Source organism: Dasypus novemcinctus, chromosome 3 (genome assembly GCF_030445035.2).
Source record: "Dasypus novemcinctus isolate mDasNov1 chromosome 3, mDasNov1.1.hap2, whole genome shotgun sequence".
Taxonomy (NCBI): Eukaryota; Metazoa; Chordata; class Mammalia; order Cingulata; family Dasypodidae; genus Dasypus; species Dasypus novemcinctus.
Genome location: NC_080675.1, coordinates 10,327,671 through 10,346,028, shown reverse-complemented (window position 1 = coordinate 10,346,028; position 18,358 = coordinate 10,327,671). Strand labels below are relative to the sequence as shown.

The window sequence follows — 18,358 nt, the reverse complement described above, 5'->3', positions numbered from 1 at the left end:
AAAACTTAAAATTGTGGCAAAAATTATATCAAATGGAAATTTACAAGTGATAATTAAACAAAAGGAAATCTGACCTGGGGTCCTTTATTCTCAGAATGCTTATAATGAAGCTGAAGACACACAGGGGGATGTGAATCAGTTCCTTCTTTGGAATGGAACGTCAAAAGCTTAAAAATAAAGATGAAAATAAATATATGGTATTAAACTATAATCACATGAATAAATAGAGAAACCAATATGATAGTGTGAAGAGCTTTTTGAAGTCTGAAAAGCTGGATTTCAGTTTCATTTTTGTCACTTACTAGCAATGTGAATCTCAGATGTTAGTTAACTTTGATACTTAATATCTCATTTGCAAAACGTAGGTGAGGATTTAAGTAAATTTATGCCCAAATAAGTGTTTTGATAATAATCAAGCACTACATAAGCAAATTAATAATAACCATAAAAGTGTTTTGAAAATACTGAAACAGAATATGGGGGGGGGGCTGTAATAAATGTTATTTTGACAGCTTTAAAAAGTTTCTCTATGGTACACTTTTAGGATAGGTAAAAAAAATCTGATTAACAGTGAATAAAACAAGACACTTCACTTGTCTTGAATAGTGATTAGCATAGACAATGAATAAATATTTGGTGAATAGTGGAATTCTTCTGAAATTGACTACTTTGAAAATGAGTGAGTCATCTGTCCTATAACCTATCTGCCACTCTAAAGTCAAACTCTAAATTACAAATTCTAACAGATTCTTATTATGATCTTTGAATGCCTCACTTAAAAATCTGTTTCAAAAACACATAAACACACACAAAAAACAGATTTAAAGAACAATCCTAAGGAAAAAGTATCTACTATTTACCTCTGTATAGTGAGGAGGAAGAGAATGAAAATCAGTTGGAAACAGGCACTCCAAAAGCTCCATTTGCCCAATGGACATATCAGTACTGAAGTATCGGGAAGCTGATCTTTGTCTTTGTTCATAAGATATTCTGATGCCAGTACCTATAAATCTATTATTTTAAAAAGTAGTTTTTTAAGAATATACACATATTTCTATATCAAATAATGTATCTTAAATATTCAGAGACTAGTACACAAGTGTTAGTAAAATATGACAATTATCCAACTATTCTGACAAGCTCAAGTTATTACCTATAACTAGTATTCTTAAGGATATTAAACGGAAAGATTGCTTCAAAATTCCCATTTTCTTATATTTAATAAAGAAATTAGTTCCTTGCCAGTAGGAAATTATCCAAGATATATTTTTTCCCCAAAACTGCCTTTCCTTCTTCCACATTCTTAAATTTACAAGCAGTGAATAAAATCCTTCACGTCTATAACATATGAATTCATTTTTTAAAAATTTATTTAAAAGCACACTGCAATATTTTTAAAGCTTCAGTTTCTGTTGCTTTTGCTATATTTCCTACTAGCAGATATTTGAAACCTTGTTAAGAATCAGAAGAAAAAAATTTTTACAGTGTGATATAAATACTATGATCCTAACCTTCTAGGTGTCAAACTACTTTGCATATTAATTTTTAATAAATGCCAAAAGTATTTTTTAAAAATAGGCATTTAAGCCACTGTATAAAATAACATATCACTCAAGAGTTTTTACTGATTGCATTCATGTTAATTGATCTCTTACATGGTATTTGCATGTTAAAAATTTTGTACTTACAAATTTAATTATCTCCTCATCTATTAGGACTCAAACCCATGAAAGGATCATTAGATCTTTTGAAAGCTTTGAAATTTTTTTAAGCAGAAATTAAAAATTAAGCATCCAGGCTCAGGATTACCCTATATGAATCATTTGCAAGTCCCTTCCATTAGTTCATTCTACCCTCACAAATGCTGCCATGCCTGCTAATGCCAATGTCAATAAGAACTGTTTTCATGCTTGTAATGTTGTCAGTGGGGATGATGGCAAAATGTGATGAACAAAACTTGGTAATGGCAGGAATAGAGAAAATGCCAGATTATCTAGATCTTATATCTGAATTGTTCTACATGCCAAATAATCCAAGGGAGTCTATACTAAGCAACTCTGCAGCCTTGCAAGAAAATCTCACTCATACTACTCATATACAAATAAAATATGAACCTCAAGAACAAATAGAGATAGGTGGATAGATGGATACAAAAATCCACTATGTGGTTCTTTTTCAAGGATCATGAATAAATATGAAAAAGTTTACCTAAGGTGATCATGTGAGCAAGCTTCTGCAAATACTGCTCGGAAAGACTTAAAATCTTCCATTGAAAACCCTGCTGGATCAATCTTTTCTATACAAGTAAAAAAAGCTATTGCCATAGGTGTCAATGGATTAAGATTCAATGACGTTTCCGGTGGAGATAAAGGATCAATGTGAAGCACAGAGACTGAAAAAATTCCCACAGCTAATCTAAAAATAAGTTCAGGTCTGGAGTCATCCACCGAAACAGATCTAGATGGGTGAGCTGAAAGACAGGGTTAAAATTACATACATAAAACTTAATACTTAAAAAACAATCCATTTTATCAAAATTCAAAATGCTCACACAACAGTTTGGATGATGTTAATTACTTAATGAAAATAAACTTATCTTTCTGCATCTTATTTCCAGCTTCCTTGTTACTCAGAATTCAAGAGTATACAGTAAGCATATGAACAAAGCTTTTGCAAAAATAAAACTGTAACAGAAAAGTCAGAGGTAAACCAAAAGCTGCTCAACAAATTTTCCTATAAGCCTTTATCTAGTTCAATTAAATTGTACAGAGAAGAAACCTGAGTTTCTTTCAAGGAAAGTATAAAGAATGAAGTAAAAATCAGATGTTGATTCAAACTCCTAGAAAGCAATACGATATGAAACTTATGCTGCACTTTTTCACTAAAAATATTCAAATATTTTTAAACACAGAAAGATACAATGAATGAGCAACTATGTTAAAATACTTTACAGAGTTATTCAACAATTGCTTCATTTTCTCTCTAAACTGTTAAATGGCCAAGACAAAAAAGCATTTCATGAAGGAAAATAAAACCTTAAAATGGTACATTTTTAAAAAGAAAAGAAAACATTATCTTTTTAAAAATCCACTGTAAATGAACAACAGATGTCTTATTTTTACTTACAATTCTTCTGTGAAGATGTGGGATGAACTAGGTTTGATGGAAATGCTGACCCTCTTACTGGTTGTTCTTTATGATGATCAAGGAAACCTCCCCAAGGTGGCTGAAGCTATAAACAGGTTTTTTAAAAGTACATGAATAAAGTACAGATTTTAAAGCAATTTTTCAAGAATAGAACAATAAAAATTAAATACTTTACCACAGTAGCACTCAATGGAGATCCTGCTGGAGTATTTGTATATGTACTAGTTAATGAGAGCTCAAGGTCCACATTTGGGGGATCCCCAAGGGGTGGAAGAGAAGAGAGACTATGGGACATGTCCATATCAGCCATAGAGAAGAAAACTTCTTCTTCTAGAGAGAATTAAACTCTGTCAATTGTATTATAATTTCACCAGTTCAGCCCCTTAAAGTAAGTAAGTTAATATATTTTTCCTTCAGGTTATTTGAGATATAGTAAGGCCCCAAATTTTATGTTACTTCCAATAAGATAATTTATTTGGACTCAAAATTTTAACGTTATAACAAAAACTCAACTGAATATAAAAGGTTAGGCAACCCTACTGGTGAAACTTTTCTTTTTAAAATATATGATATGCAGTATTACATAGTATATTTTCAAGTGTCATATGATAAGGAGTCAAAATTCAGATTTTAAAATAGTATATATATCTTGTGATCTCTAGTTTCATATGCATACAGCTATTTCTTTACAGAAACTAAAGAGCCAAATATATTATTTAGAATTATTTATGTTTCAGTTCCTTCTTCCTGTAGATCAATGCAAATGAAGTTTGTTATAAAAGCAAAGTAAACTGGGTAGAGATTATATTTACATACAATTAATGGAAAATTAAGAGAGACAAGTTTCCTATTTAAAGGAATCTATTACAAATCATACTAGTCAGAGTGAATATTTACCCCCAATTTATTTTTTGTGTAAATCTTCAATTTTGTAAATTGACATTCCTTAAAATACATCTTCCTTTAGAGAACAAAAACTATATAATCCAAAAAGAATACTATACCACACGTGCCAATACATCATATAGTGCTGCGTTAGAGCAACTTATAATTTTTAACTTTCTTAAAGTATAATTCTTTGATTCTTTCATTTTTGAACCCCATTTCACAACAGTCAAAATAAAGTCTACGGGGAAACGGACTTTGGCCCAGTGGTTAGGGCATCCGTCTACCACATGGGAGGTCCGCGGTTCAAGCCCCAGGCCTCCTTGACCCGTGTGGAGCTGGCCCATGCGCAGTGCTGATGCGCGCAAGGAGTGCCCTGCTACACAGGGGTGTCCCCCGCGTAGGGGAGCCCCACACGCAAGGAGTGCACCCATAGGGAGAGCCGCCCAGCGCAAAGGAGGGAGCAGCCTGCCGAGGAATGGTGCTGCCCACACTTCCCGTGCCGCTGACGACAACAGAAGCGGACAAAGAAACAAGACGCAGCAAAAAGACACAGAAAACAGACAACCGGGGGAGGGGAATTAAATAAATAAATAAATAAATCTTTAAAAAATAAAAAATAAAAAAATAAAGTCTACCATGCTCTATGATGATAATGCAGGATTCTGGTGTAAAGTCTTAGTTGCTTACCACGGCTAGAAGGTGTACGAGACATTTCTGTCTCATAAAAGCTTTGCTCTGAAGATACACCCACAGAGAGGGAATCTTTTCTCAAATAATACCGGTTTAATTCCATCTGAATTCGATACTCATCTTCCTGCTGCATAGGTCGATTTTTTCTATCTTTATTAGATAACCCTATTTTGCTAGAATTTTCTACAAATATATAAAAGGAAAGCAAAAATTACATTTCTTAATTAAGTATCTCTCTTCCAAAACCCACTTATCCAATACCAATGGCAACTTAATACCAGTCAGTACAAACCAGCAATGTTTAATATAATCAGAAATCTAAGCAGTAACTTTTAAGCACCTAGCCAACAAGAAGCACAGAAATCTAATCTCTGATAGATGTCATTAAAAATACGTTAAAATGTATGCTCCTATGTTCAAAAATTATATTTTGTCAATTCTACAAAGTACTATCCCCAGGTCAGGTAAATCAGAAAAATTCTGAAAAAGATAAGAATGTGACACAAATTAATACAGCACTAAATGCTTATGTGGTAGCACAATTCAAAAGACTCAATCAAATTTAATGCTTTAGGATTCTTATTTAAAATACATCTTTAATTTCACATATTCAAAATAATAGACTTTCCTGTATGTATGTTATATATTTGTATGGTATATATTACAATAATGAAAATAGAGTTATACTTACCTGGTCCAGCTATGGCTGCTAACATGTCCAAAAGCAAGTGTACCTGTCTTGGTGACAGGAACAGATGAATAGAGTCTATCTGTCCATCAACATCCAACTTAAAAAAAAAAAAAAAAACTATTCAAATTAATACTCTTTATAACCTTGTTGCCACAAATTGCAGCATATTTCAAACCACTGAGATCAATCCAAGATTCTTTAGTCTTGGATTCACTTTCCTAAGATTCTCTGTACCAATTCACACAATCTTGATGAAAAGATTTAAAACCCATCAAAATGTTCTAAGAGAAGAAAATTTTGGTAAGTTTAATGTCATACTTTTCATCTCTTTTAAGTCCTGTGACTATCTGGGGTATTTGAGAAGGCCATGAGACATAGTTTCCAAGAAACAGCATTAAGGTAGTGGTAGTACAGTATTCGTTGACTTTCAGAAAATTCAAATTCAAATAATCCTTAAAGACTGATTCAAACCAAAAGCAAACAAGGTTGACTTTCATAATTTTGCCCATGGATCACACTCTTTAATAGAGGAAGGGAGGACTTTCTCTACCAACAGCGTGCCTCTCCAAATCCTTGCTGCTTTCCACAAAGCATGGGGTATAAGCAAGAACAGAAATGTAGATAAAGGAGGGTGCCTCTCTGTGGACTTACATTCTGTTTTCTTTACGCATTTTTTTCAGACACAAGAGTTCCATCCCACTCTCTTTCCGATTTCTGTAGCATACACTCTGATAAAAGCCAATTAGTCTAATCTACACACCACATTCTAAACAACTGAATATGTCTGCCTTATTTTTCATTTACCTTCTTTTGGTTCTAAAATGCTAACACTGACTCCTATTATCTTTATACCATTTTTCATTTTTAAATAAATTATAACAACACATATTAGAGAAAGGATTCTTCCCTAGAGAAAAACAAATTCCTTCCAATTCTATAAACAAGAAATGAAATTACAGTGACTTTGAGGAATGTCCATGATCTAAGAATATAGTACATTCTCCAACAATAATGATCTTTATCACCACCCTTTTTTGACTATTGAGGCACTATGCTAGATGCTTCTAAATACATTTCCTTTAGTTCTTATTAGTGTTCCAATGTACAGATGGGGTAAAAGGTTCACAATGATTAAGAGATTTGCACAAGGCCATGTAAGAGATCCAGAGCTGGCCTGGCTCTGAAATTGGGCTAACCCAGAGAGAAGAGCCTCCCTCATTCCATGGTATGATCCTATTCTGCCAATGGATGGCTTATTTCATGATTGCTGACATTCAAGGTCATAAGCCAGCAAGGAGTTAGCACTGGGAACACTGGGGAAAGGTGTTTCTGTTTATACACAAAATTTTTAATATATTAACTTCTTAGTATTGAAAGCACAATCTCTGATCTTCATTAGAATGGACAATCAAAAGTTGACTGGATCGCACAGTAAGTCACTCAACATCTAGAGCTAGGTAGAGCAGTGAATAAGCAAATAAATAAATCCTAATTTAAATTAAATTTCATAGTTATATAGAAAATTAGTTTGTAAAATCATAAAACAGCACTTGACAAATACATTGTTAACTGACTAAATAATGCAAGTTTACTAATTTTCTAATATACTATTCAATATTCTCAACAAGCAAGTAGAACTGTCTTTATATTTATACTGCTGTCAAACCTATGAGAGTGCTTGCTTTGGCAGAACATCTGCTAGAACTGGAAAGATAAAGAGAACATTAGCATGGCCCCTGCACAAGGATGACACACAAATTCGTGAAGCATGCCATATTTAAAAAAAAAAAAAAAACACAAAAAACTTATAAGAGGGGGCGTGGCTGTGGCTCAAGCAGTTGAGCACTTGTCTCCCACATGGGAAGTCCTGGGTTTGGTTCCCAGTGCCTTGTGAAAATTTTTAAAAAAAAAACAAAAAAGAAAGAAACAAAAAATCAATTTGGGGAAGCTGATGTGGTTCAGTGTTTGAGTGCCAGACAAGGCACCAGGTTCAATCCCTAGCCCTGATACCTCAATATAAGAAAAAAAAAAAAAGCCTATGAGACATCATGAAAAAAAATTTTTCATAAATATTAAACTGTAAAAAATAATTATTCTGGGAAGCGGACATGGCCCAGATAGGGCGTCCGTCTACCACATGGCGAGGTCTGCGGTTCAAACCCCAGGCCTCCTTAACCCATGTGGAGCTGGCCCACGCGTAGTGCTGATGCGCGCAAGGAGTGCCCTGCCACACAGGGGTGTCCCCATGTAGGGGAGCCCCACGCGCAAGGAGTGCACCCTGTAAGGAGAGTCGCCCAGCACGAAAGAAAGTTCAGCCTGCCCAGGAATGGCACCATACACACAGAGAGCTGATGCAACAAGATGACGCAACAAACAAACAAAAAAGAGACACAAGATTCCCATACCGCTGACAACAGAAGCGGACAAAAGAAGAACACGCAGCAAATGCACACAGAGAACAGACAACTGGGGCGGGGGGGGGGGGGGGTGCAGGGAGGAAGGGGAGAGAAATAAAGAAAAAAGAAAAAAAAGAAAAGAAAAATAAATCTTAAAAAAATTATTATTCTATTCAAAATATACATGGGTAGATAATTTTGTATTTACATAATTAAACTTGCTTTCCAAACCTCTTCTCCTTTAAACCTTTTAATTTCGGGAAGTGGACGTGGCTCAACTGATGGGGCGTCCACCTACCATATGGAGGGTCCAGAGTTCAATACCCAGGGCCTCCTGACCCATGTGGTGGGCTGGCCCACGCATAGTGCTGCCACACATAAGGAGTGCTGTGCCATGCAGGGGTGTCCCCCGTGCGGGGTGGTGCCCCATGTGCAAGGCGTGCACCCTACAAGGAGAGCTGCCCCACGCAAAAAAAAAAAGCGCAGCCTGCCCAGGAACGGCACCGCACATGTGGAGAGCTGAAACAGCAAGATAACGCAACAAAAAAAGCGACACAGTTTCCCAATGCCACATGATAAGAATGCAGGCAGACACAGAAGAGCACACAGCAGCTGGACACAGAGAGCAGACAATGGGGGCGGATGGGGAGAAATAAATAAAATAAACATTTTTAAAAATTTAAAAATTAAAAAAATAAAATTTTAATTTTCTGAAAACAGGAAGAGATTATTTAAAGAATTCCTAGTTATCTAAACTAATGAAATCATGCCTAATACAAAAAGATTTTTTGTCCTTGAATTGTGATAATGGGTGAGGGTGAGTGTACGAGGAAGCTCTGAAAATTGAGTTGCAGTGGAAAGGCAAAGGCAGGCCTCACATGAATTTTCTGACAGAGATGGCAGGTACCTTATTTATAGGATAAACCATGTTTTATGAGGGAATGCATACTCAATCAGTAGGTCACTGTATAAATTAAAGAATATTAGAGTTTAGTATAGAAAATAAAACTAATACTGACCTTAGCTCCAGGAAGTACTTCATTCTGTTTCAACGTGAGACTCAATTCCAACCTACCAATCAGCCCTCCAATCTGCACTGGATCAGAGGGTGCTACCTCTGGTAAATTTCTAGTTAGCTGTGGGTGTGGCTCATAAACAATTTTGGGGTTCCAGCTAGGTGACAGCTTTGGCTCAGTTTCCTAGAGCAATGCAACAAGAATAAAATAATTCTTTAGAATATTTTTATAAAAACAAATCTAAATGAAAAATATAAATGTCAACTTAAAAAGAAAACGTGAAAATATAAAACATGCAAAATTGTATTATATTACAATGGATAAGCCAGTATCTTATAGCCAGCACGAAAACACAGCAGGATGTTAGCATAATACATTGGTAAAAAAAGCAAATCATGGAAAAGGACTTTATGAACAAAGGGCAGTATTTGTTGAAATTACAGCAATAAGAAAACTTGGGCTATAATTAAGGAAACCTGATTTGTGAAAGAACATAAAAGGTAAATTACAGAGTAAATAAAGTTATAAAAGATTCTCTGTCTTAGAGGGATTAATACAGAATTCCTTAATTATAAAGCTTTTTTAAGATACGAGCTGTTAAGATTAATTTTCAGCAATACATTCACTATACAAGGTAAATAGAAACATTGCTTGATTTCCTGTTTATATTGTAAAAGGATTATTAGATGTTAAGATACCATTTTCCTTAAGACATAGTATCTAAGGTTGTCCTATGATATACAGCAAACTGGTAGAAAAGGCATTAATTATAAACATGGGTGTTTTAAAATCTCTGAAGCATATGTCCCCATTACTGATTATTTGTGTTAACTTCCAAACCAGATGGAGTCTCATTAATATATATTACACATTCTAGCAAAATGTAACAGCTTCATTTAAAACTTTTTAAAATATATGATTCTATTTTTAAGTTTTTTGTTTTGCCTTGTTTTTCTTACCACTGGTGCAGTCGAACACACTGGGGAAGATTTTGCTGATGCAGAAAACTCATCCCAGAAGAGAGACACTCCAGAGAGCTGAAGTAACTTGTGAGCAAAAGCTGTAGGCTGATGTACATTAATTCCTGAGGATTCATCTGCAGTTTCATCACAGTATACAGTTCTGAAAGTTAACAAAAAGAACATTTGTATAAAACTCCTAGGAAAACCTATTTGCAATTATAAGAAATACACAAAGCTTTTTAAATATATTTTTCAAGTGTTAGCACTCCTCAGAATAAGTCTATAACATGGGTCAGCATCACCAAGCTTTACTACAGTAAATATTTTCATGAAAAAATCTTAACACAAAGAAAGATAATTTTACAAGGCTCCTAATCTTGAGGAAAATTTTTTAAACTTTCTAATGTTAGCTTCAAGGAAAACAACTCATGTACTCTTTCATAAAACATCTCTAGGTAACAGTGAGACAGCATATGGTCCCCAAGTCACAGGAATGGCATTTCTTAAATTCTCTTGTGTGATTAATCTTCATCCTAAACAAAGTACAGAATGTGGGTCTAGCTGCATGAAATTTCATCTATTTTCAAATGCAATTTAAGGTAATGCAACCTAATTTCAAAAATTTAACAATAACTATTCCACTAATATGTATGTTTCGTTAAAAAAAAAACCAGAAACCAATTCTGGTTTGAAAACATATCTGCTTAAAAATAGGTAAAGTCCTCCAAAAGAAACATACAGAGTGTCACTGGAGTTCAGGGTACATACTTCATTTTGCTTATTTCTGGGAGTAGGTCAAGCGGCATTAAGACACAAATGAAAAGTTACTAAATCAAATTGGAACTTGTGTGTATATAAATCAATCCTTCTTTTAGGGTTATTTATATGCTCCAAGTAGACATACAGGGGGAGGAAAAAAACTAAAAGCATTTTTTAAAATTTTGTTCTTTTATATATATATTTTTTTTTAAGTAAACCACATATTGCACATATTGACATATTAGTTTGATATTATTGATGAATTCCAAAAAGAAATATTGGATTATGTTTGTAAACTGGTCTTCTCCTCTGGGCATATTAGATTATATTGGGTTCAGAGGTTTACTTGCTGGGGACTCACAGATAAAAGACATGGCAAAAGACAGAGTTGGAGGGTTTTTGATGATGGCATTTGATGCTGAAGTCTTAAGCTGGAGCACCAGTAAATAAGCACAAAGAGGAAAGAGAAGCAAGCCCCAGGAAGAGAGGAACTCTGAGTCCAGAGATAAGCAAGACCCATGAAGAAAGGAACCCAGGAAGCCTGAACCCTTGCAGGTATCGGCAGCCATCTTGCTCCAAAACGTGAAAACAGACTTTGGTGAGGGAAGTAACTTATGCTTTATGGCCTGCTATCTGCAAGCTCCTACCCCAAATAAATACCCTTTATAAAAACCAACCAATTTCTGGTATTTTGCATCAGCACCCCTTTGGCTGACTAATACACTGACCTTAAAATACCCACACAAAATCCTCAACAGTGGTCTTAACCTTTTTCCTTAAAGAACCACTTAGATTTAGTACAGCAAAGCAGAAGCAATATTCCATATTAACAAAACTTGCCTAAATACTGCATTGCTCATATGAAAAAACTGAAATTCTCCAAAAAAGAATACCTTAAATTTAACAACACTCAAATACTTACCATTTTTATTTCATAGTAACTAAAAGAGCATGACTTGCTTTGAATTCAATATACTCCAACTGTTACTTTAAGTTTTCAATAATGGGATAGGAACATAATTTGGAGAGCAGGACTTTACTCTGAAATTAAGCAATATATTGATTTAATATCACCACCTCTAATCTTCAAAAGCATCCTGAAATGATTTTATTATTTATAAAAGAAAGAATAGGGCCATTTGTTTTCTGTTGCAAGAAGTCTTACCTCTCTATTCGAATTTCAAGTGCAGTTCCAGTTTTAGAATTTTCTGGCACATGTTCAATTCTCAAAACAGTGTCTATGAAAGTAACTTTTACTCTTCTTAGTACTAAAATAAACAGGTAACAATCAACATAAAGACCATAAGTATACTAAATAAAAACTACTAATTACAGAAGTTAATACTAAATTAGTTTGATAAGAACTTTAAAAAAAAAAAAGGTGACTCTAATTCCCATAAAAATCTCAAATTCTGAGTTTTATAATAAGTATTTTGCCTTACTGAGCACTTAACTCATCTTATGTCTCAAAAGACACTTAGGTAATGACCTACACTATCTGTTGAATTCTAACCCCTTCATTATGCAAGAATAAAATAAACAGAGGGGGAGAAATGAGGGTACAAAAAAACAACAACATGCAATTAAACTGAATACAATATTTAAAATAAACTCAATTCTAAATAAGGTTCAGAAATGAGAAACGTAATTATTTTTAAAATCACTCTAGTAAGCTTCCAAGTGACCAAGATGATAGCATTAAGATGCTCCAGGGTACTGTTCCCCGACAGAATCTTTGAACAAATAGCAAAAACTGGCAAAGCCATCTTCCCTAGAACCCCAGAAAATAGTTAGAAGGTTGTAGTAATGGGGCAATTACTGAATCAAGAAATGCAGCTTTTAAAAAATGGTAGAAGCAGCAGCACCTGGTACCCTTGCTGACCACTCTCCCAAACACAGCCTGCACTCCCGTAGTGGGTCCGTGACGTATAACAGAGGGTACTTCGAAACTGCCATGAAGAAACTGGAGTGCCAGTCTATCAGTTGGCAGCCTGAAAGTCTGAACTGGGAAACTCCTCTGTGGCTTGCTCTCTCAGAACTTGCCCTGCAGGCAGAAGCAGCTTCCCAACAGGAAAAGCAGTATAACTTTTAACTCTAAGCAGCCTGGGGCAAAGGATTAACTGCCTTAAGTCCTACAATAAAGTACTAAGGAGAGGGAGAAAGTCTATTTCATAACGAGTTGAGGGAGCATTCTGAGAAGTCCCTGTACTTCACATTCCCATCAGGTTGATCAGCTTGATAGGCAAGTTACACTCTGAAGGAGAACACCAGCCAGGGCAGAGCCAATTTAAAAAGATTCTGAAGAAAGAAAAGAAAGAAAAGAAAGAAAAGGGGAAGGGAGGAAGGGAGGAAGGGAGGGAGGGAGAGAGAGGGAGAGAGGGAGAGAGGGAGAGAGGGAGAGAGAGGGAGAGAGGGAGAGAGAGAGGGAGAGAGGGAGAGAGGGAGAGAGGGAGAGAGGGAGAGAGGGAGAGGGAGAGAGGGAGAGGGAGAGAGAGAGAGAGAGAGAGAGAGAGAGAGAGAAAGAAAGAAAGAAAGATTTTTTTTTTAAGTACTGGAGGCCAGGGATTGAACCCTGGACTTCCTATGTGGGAAGCCAGCACTTAACCTCTGAGCCACATCAGCTTCCTTGAGTTGGTTTTTTTGTTTTGCTTGACGTTTGTTTTTGTTTTCTCAGGAGGCACGAGGAACCCACCAGAACCCACCTCCCACGTGGGAAGCAGGCACTCAACTGCTTGAGCCACAATTACTCCCTGGAGGTTACTTTTTACTTTGCTTTCTTTGTTTCTGTAGATCTCCACAATCAAGGAAATTTCTGTCATATTACAAGCTGAATACAACTTAAGGAACAGACAGCCTAGGAACTAAATCCCAGAGTAAAAACTTTAAAATATTAAAATGGACAGTGTGCAACAGAAGATTATAAGACAAACAAAGGACCAGGAAATGATGGCACATTCAAAGAACAATCAAATATCCAGAAACCATCATCAAAGAAGTCCAGACTTTGGACATGCTGGACAGACTTTTTTTAAAAACAATATTCAACATGCTCAAAAAAAGGAAAACTAAAGAATTGAGTGGGCTGGCTATGGAGGCTGCGGGAGCCTTTGCCCCACGCAGAGCTGGCGGGGCTCTGGGATCCCCCACAGCTAGAGTGGGGTCCGGACTCTCCGTTAAGTGCATAGCGCTTCAGCCCTCCCAGTGTGGCCGCGAGTCAGGTTGCTCTGCTGTGATTCATCACCTTCTAAAGGTGCATCCTGACTTATCTCCACACTTGCACACTAAAGAATGCAACATCTTGTTTAACTTACTAAAGGAATGTCACAAAAATGTAAGAATTCAGAAAAATGACCATAAAGCAAAAATGAAACTTAGCACAGCATTCTGAAATTTTTTGGTTATTGTAATGATCTTGATCGGGAGATGAGAAAATGCATCGGGAGATGAGAAAATGCTTAAAGAATGAGTACATGGCAAAGAGAACCAAGAGCAGGGAGCATAGCAATGCGATGTGACAGAGACTTATTAATTCTCCAGAGGAATTTGAAAGATAAATTATATTTTCACTGGATGCCTTGTCGAGAGAAGACCTAAAGATTCTTGGTTGATAGCCAAAAAATCCTAGTAGATCTCTGTGATCCTTTGACTAGACAATGTGACCCATTTTTGAACCATGGAATAATATAGGGACCCTGCACTTGCCTATAAAAGTAGTAGTAGCTCTTTCTCCTACTAACAGACCCAATTTCTAACATGTTCCTTACCTTTGTTTGTAGCCAATTTACCTCTAAGTAACTTACGTTTCTCAAACTAATGTATTTTGAAAAAAAAGAGAAAGAACTAAAGGATGTCAAAATATATTGTTTAATGAATGAACATTAGATATCAACAAAGAAACAGAAATTTTAAAAAGGAAAAAAATAGAAATACTGGAGTTGAAAACTACAATAAATAAAATTACAAAAATCCCAAAGGGTTTCAAAAGTTGATTGCATAAAAAGTTACAATAAATCTATGGTTTTGGCAAACGATGTATAAAGCAAAAATTTGTAACAAGTAAAACAAAAATCATAGGGGGAGACAAAGAGGTAGAGGAACAGTGTATGTGTATGCTATTGAAATTATAGATTTCAATATTATATTTAAGCCCCCATGATAACCACAAAGGAAATATAGGACAAACACCTGCTCAAAGAAATGAGAAGGGACACAAAATGATACAATATTTAAAAATCAAATAAATATGAAAGTAGGCAGTAATGAAAGAACTGAGAAACAAAAAAGGTGTAAGATTTACAAAAACCAAATAGCAAAATGACAGAAGAAAGTCCTGAATTATCAGTAGTTAACTTTAAATGTAAATGGATTAAACTCTCCCATAAAAAGGCAGGGACTGGCAGAATGGTGAAAACAGCTATACAATGTTTACAAGAATAAAGACTTACCTTAAATTCAAATCACAAGTAGGGTGAAAGTGAAAGAATGGGGAAAAAATATACCATGCAAATTGTAAGCAAGAGAGTTGGGGTAGCTATACTAATATTAGATAAAATAGACTTGAAGTCAGAAACTGTTACAGGGGACAAAGAAGGTCACTAAATATTAATAAAAGGGTCAATACAACAAAACAACTTAATAGTTATAAATATATATGCACCTAATGGCAGAACCTCACATTACATGAAGCAATTATTGACAGATTTGAAGGAAGAAATAGATGGTTCTACATTAATAATAGGACACTCAATATATTACTTTCCATGAAGAAGACCTAGACAGAAGATTAATAAAGAAATAGAAGATTTGAATGATACTATAATCCAATTAGACCTAACAGAAATATAGAGAACACTTCACCCAGCAGCACATAATATGCATTCTTCTGTAGTGCACATGGATGATCCTCTAGGATAGACCATATATTACATCACAATCAAGTCTCAATAAAGTCTGAATTATTGAAACCATACAATGTTTCTTCTCCCACTACAATGAAATGAAACTAGAAATCAATAACAGAAGGAGAATTCGAAAATTTACAGGTATACAGAAATTAAACAATGTACTCTTTTGGGTCAAAGAAGAAATCACAAGGGAAATTAGGGAATATCTTAATGCAAATGCAAATGAAAACACAACATATCAAAACTTATGGGATGCAGCAAAGGCAGTACTGAGAGGAAAATTTATAGCACTTAAATGCTTATATTAAAAAAGAAGAAAATTATCAGAGACCTAACCTCACACCTGGAAGATCTAGAAAAAGAAGAGCAAAATAAACCCAAAGTGAGCAGAAAGAAACAACGAAGATTTGAAGGGAAATCAATGAATAGCAAAATAAAAAATAGAACCAACAAAATAAGGAGTTGGTTTGCTGAAAAGATCAATAAAATCAACAAATCTTTGGCTAGACTGACAAAGGAAAAAAACAGGGATAACACAAATAACTAAAATCAGAAATGAGAGGATGACATTACTACAGGATTGTAAGAGGATACTACGAACAATTGTATGCCAACAAATTAGGTAATCTAGATGAAACGGACAAATTCCTAGAAACACAAACCACCTACACTGACTCAAGAAGAAGTAGAAGATCTCACAAACCAATAATTAGTAAAGAGATTGAATCAGTAATTAAAAACCTCTCTCTCAAACCAGATGGCTTCACAGGGGAATTCTACCAAATATTCCAAAAAGACCTAGCTCCAATTCTGCTCAAATTCTTCTAAAAACCTGAAGAGATGGGAACACTCCCTAATTCATTCTTCAAGGCTAATATCGCCCTCATACCAAAGCCAGATAAAGATACCATAAGAAAAGAAATTACAGACCAATACCCCTTAAGAACAGAGATGCAAAAACCCTCCACAAAAATACCAGCAAACCAAACCCACTAAACATTAAAAGAATGAAACACCAAGATCAAGTGAGATTTATCCCAGGCATGCAAACATGGTTCAAAATAAGAAAATCAATATAACACACCATATTAATAGAACAAAGGAGAAAAAACACCAGATCATCTCAATCTACACAGAAAAGACATTTGACAAAAGCCAGTATGCCTTCATTAAAAACAACAACAACAAAAAAAAAACTACTAACTAGGAATAGAAGGAAATTTCTTCTTAATATTATTAAGGGAATTTATGAAAGTCCCACAACTAAAATCATGCTTAGTGGTAAAAAAAAGCTAAGTTCAGGAATTAGACAAGGATGCCCACTGTTATTCAACATTGTACTGCAACCTGTAGCCACAGTAAAAGGGCAAGAAAAAAAAAAAAAAGACATCCAAATTGGAAAGAAAGAAGTCAAATTTCCCTATTTGCAGATAACATGACCCTACATAGAATATCTTGAAAAATCCATAACAAAGCTATTAGAGCTAATAAGTTCAGTAAAGTGATGGGGTACAAGATCAACACACAGAAATCAGTAGCGCCTCTATATGCTCGTAATGAACAACCTGAAGAAGAAATAAAGGGAAAAAATCCAAGTGAAAGAATCAAGTATCTGGCAGTAAATTTAAACAAGAATATAACAGACTTAAACATGAAAAACTATAAAACATTGATAAAAGAAATCAGAGAAGACCTAAATAAATGGAAACACATTCTGGTCATCTACTGAATGACTAAATATCATTAAGATGTCAGTTCTACCCAAAGCATTTTACAGGTTCAAGGCAATCACATTCAAAATTCCAACAATCTTTTTTGAAGAAATGGGAAAGTCAAACATCAAACTTATATAGAACAGTAAGGGGTCCAAATAACAAAAACATATTGAAAAAGAAGAACCAAGTTGGAGGACTCATACTTTCCAATTTTAAAACTTATCACAAAGCTACAGTGGTCAAAACAGCATGGTACTGGCACAAGAACAAACATATACCATGTAGCAGTTTGATATTATTGATGAATTCTAAAAAGAAATACTGGATTATGTTTGTAAACTGGTCTTTTCCTCTGGGCATATTAGAGTGTATTGGATTTAGAGGTTTTACTTTTGCTTGATTAAATAATTACTAAGGCTTTGATTGGGCCATGTCAGTAGGATGTTCAGTCCCTGCCTACCAAGTAGGCACCACAGAGAAGCGAGGTTGGAGTCTTGAGCTAGAGCCCTAGGACATAAGCACACAGAGGAGTTTGGCTATAAGGAAAGAGAAGCAAGCCCCAGGAAGAGAGGAACGCAGGAAGCCTGAACCCTTAGAGACACAGGCAGCCATCTTGCTCCAACAAATGGCAACAGACTTGGGTGAGGGAGGTAACTTGCGCTTTATGACCTGGTAACTGTAAACTTCTGCCGCAAATAAATACCCTTTATAAAAACCAACCCATTTCTGGTATTTCACCTTAGCACCCCTTTGGCTGACTAATACAAACCTCAATGGGCTCTAATTGAGAAATAAACCCTTTTATGGCCAATTGAGTTTTGACAAATGTGCCAAGTCTACTCAATAGGGAAAAAAATAGTCTCTTCAATAAATGGTACTGGGAAAATTGGATATCTAATAGCAAAAGAATGAAGGAAGACCCTTAACTAACACCATGTATAAAAATTAACTCAAAATGGGTCAAACACCTAACCATAATAACTAAAACTATAAAACTCCTAGAAGAAAACAAAGTCAATCAGCTCCAGGACCTTTTTGTTAGGCATCGGTTTCTTAGACTTTACACCAAAAGTACAAGCAGCAGAAGAAAAAACAGACAAATGGGACATCATCAAAATTAAAAACTTCTGTGCATCAAAGGACTTCATCATAAATGTAAAAAGATAACATAAGGAAAGTGGATATGGCTC

General features: G+C 35.2%; 1 protein-coding gene and 1 non-coding gene across 2 annotated transcripts in view; one reads left to right on the top strand and one right to left on the bottom strand.

Annotated features, from left to right (window-relative positions):
- ATG2B (autophagy related 2B) overlaps window positions 1–18,358 on the bottom strand; it is an 88,976-nt gene that overhangs the window by 50,305 nt on the left and 20,313 nt on the right. Inside the window, exons 4-13 of the mRNA XM_058291981.1 lie at window positions 11,715–11,817; window positions 9,788–9,950; window positions 8,832–9,011; window positions 5,417–5,513; window positions 4,723–4,908; window positions 3,323–3,477; window positions 3,127–3,232; window positions 2,209–2,470; window positions 861–1,011; window positions 75–167 (exon numbers count right to left, since the gene is read on the bottom strand). Coding sequence (XP_058147964.1) covers window positions 75–167; window positions 861–1,011; window positions 2,209–2,470; window positions 3,127–3,232; window positions 3,323–3,477; window positions 4,723–4,908; window positions 5,417–5,513; window positions 8,832–9,011; window positions 9,788–9,950; window positions 11,715–11,817 — 1,496 coding nt within the window. The remainder of the gene's footprint in view (window positions 1–74; window positions 168–860; window positions 1,012–2,208; window positions 2,471–3,126; window positions 3,233–3,322; window positions 3,478–4,722; window positions 4,909–5,416; window positions 5,514–8,831; window positions 9,012–9,787; window positions 9,951–11,714; window positions 11,818–18,358) is intronic.
- Window positions 7,091–7,197, top strand: LOC111761342 (U6 spliceosomal RNA). The gene has a single exon (XR_002794742.1). It is a non-coding gene; the product is annotated as a U6 spliceosomal RNA (small nuclear RNA).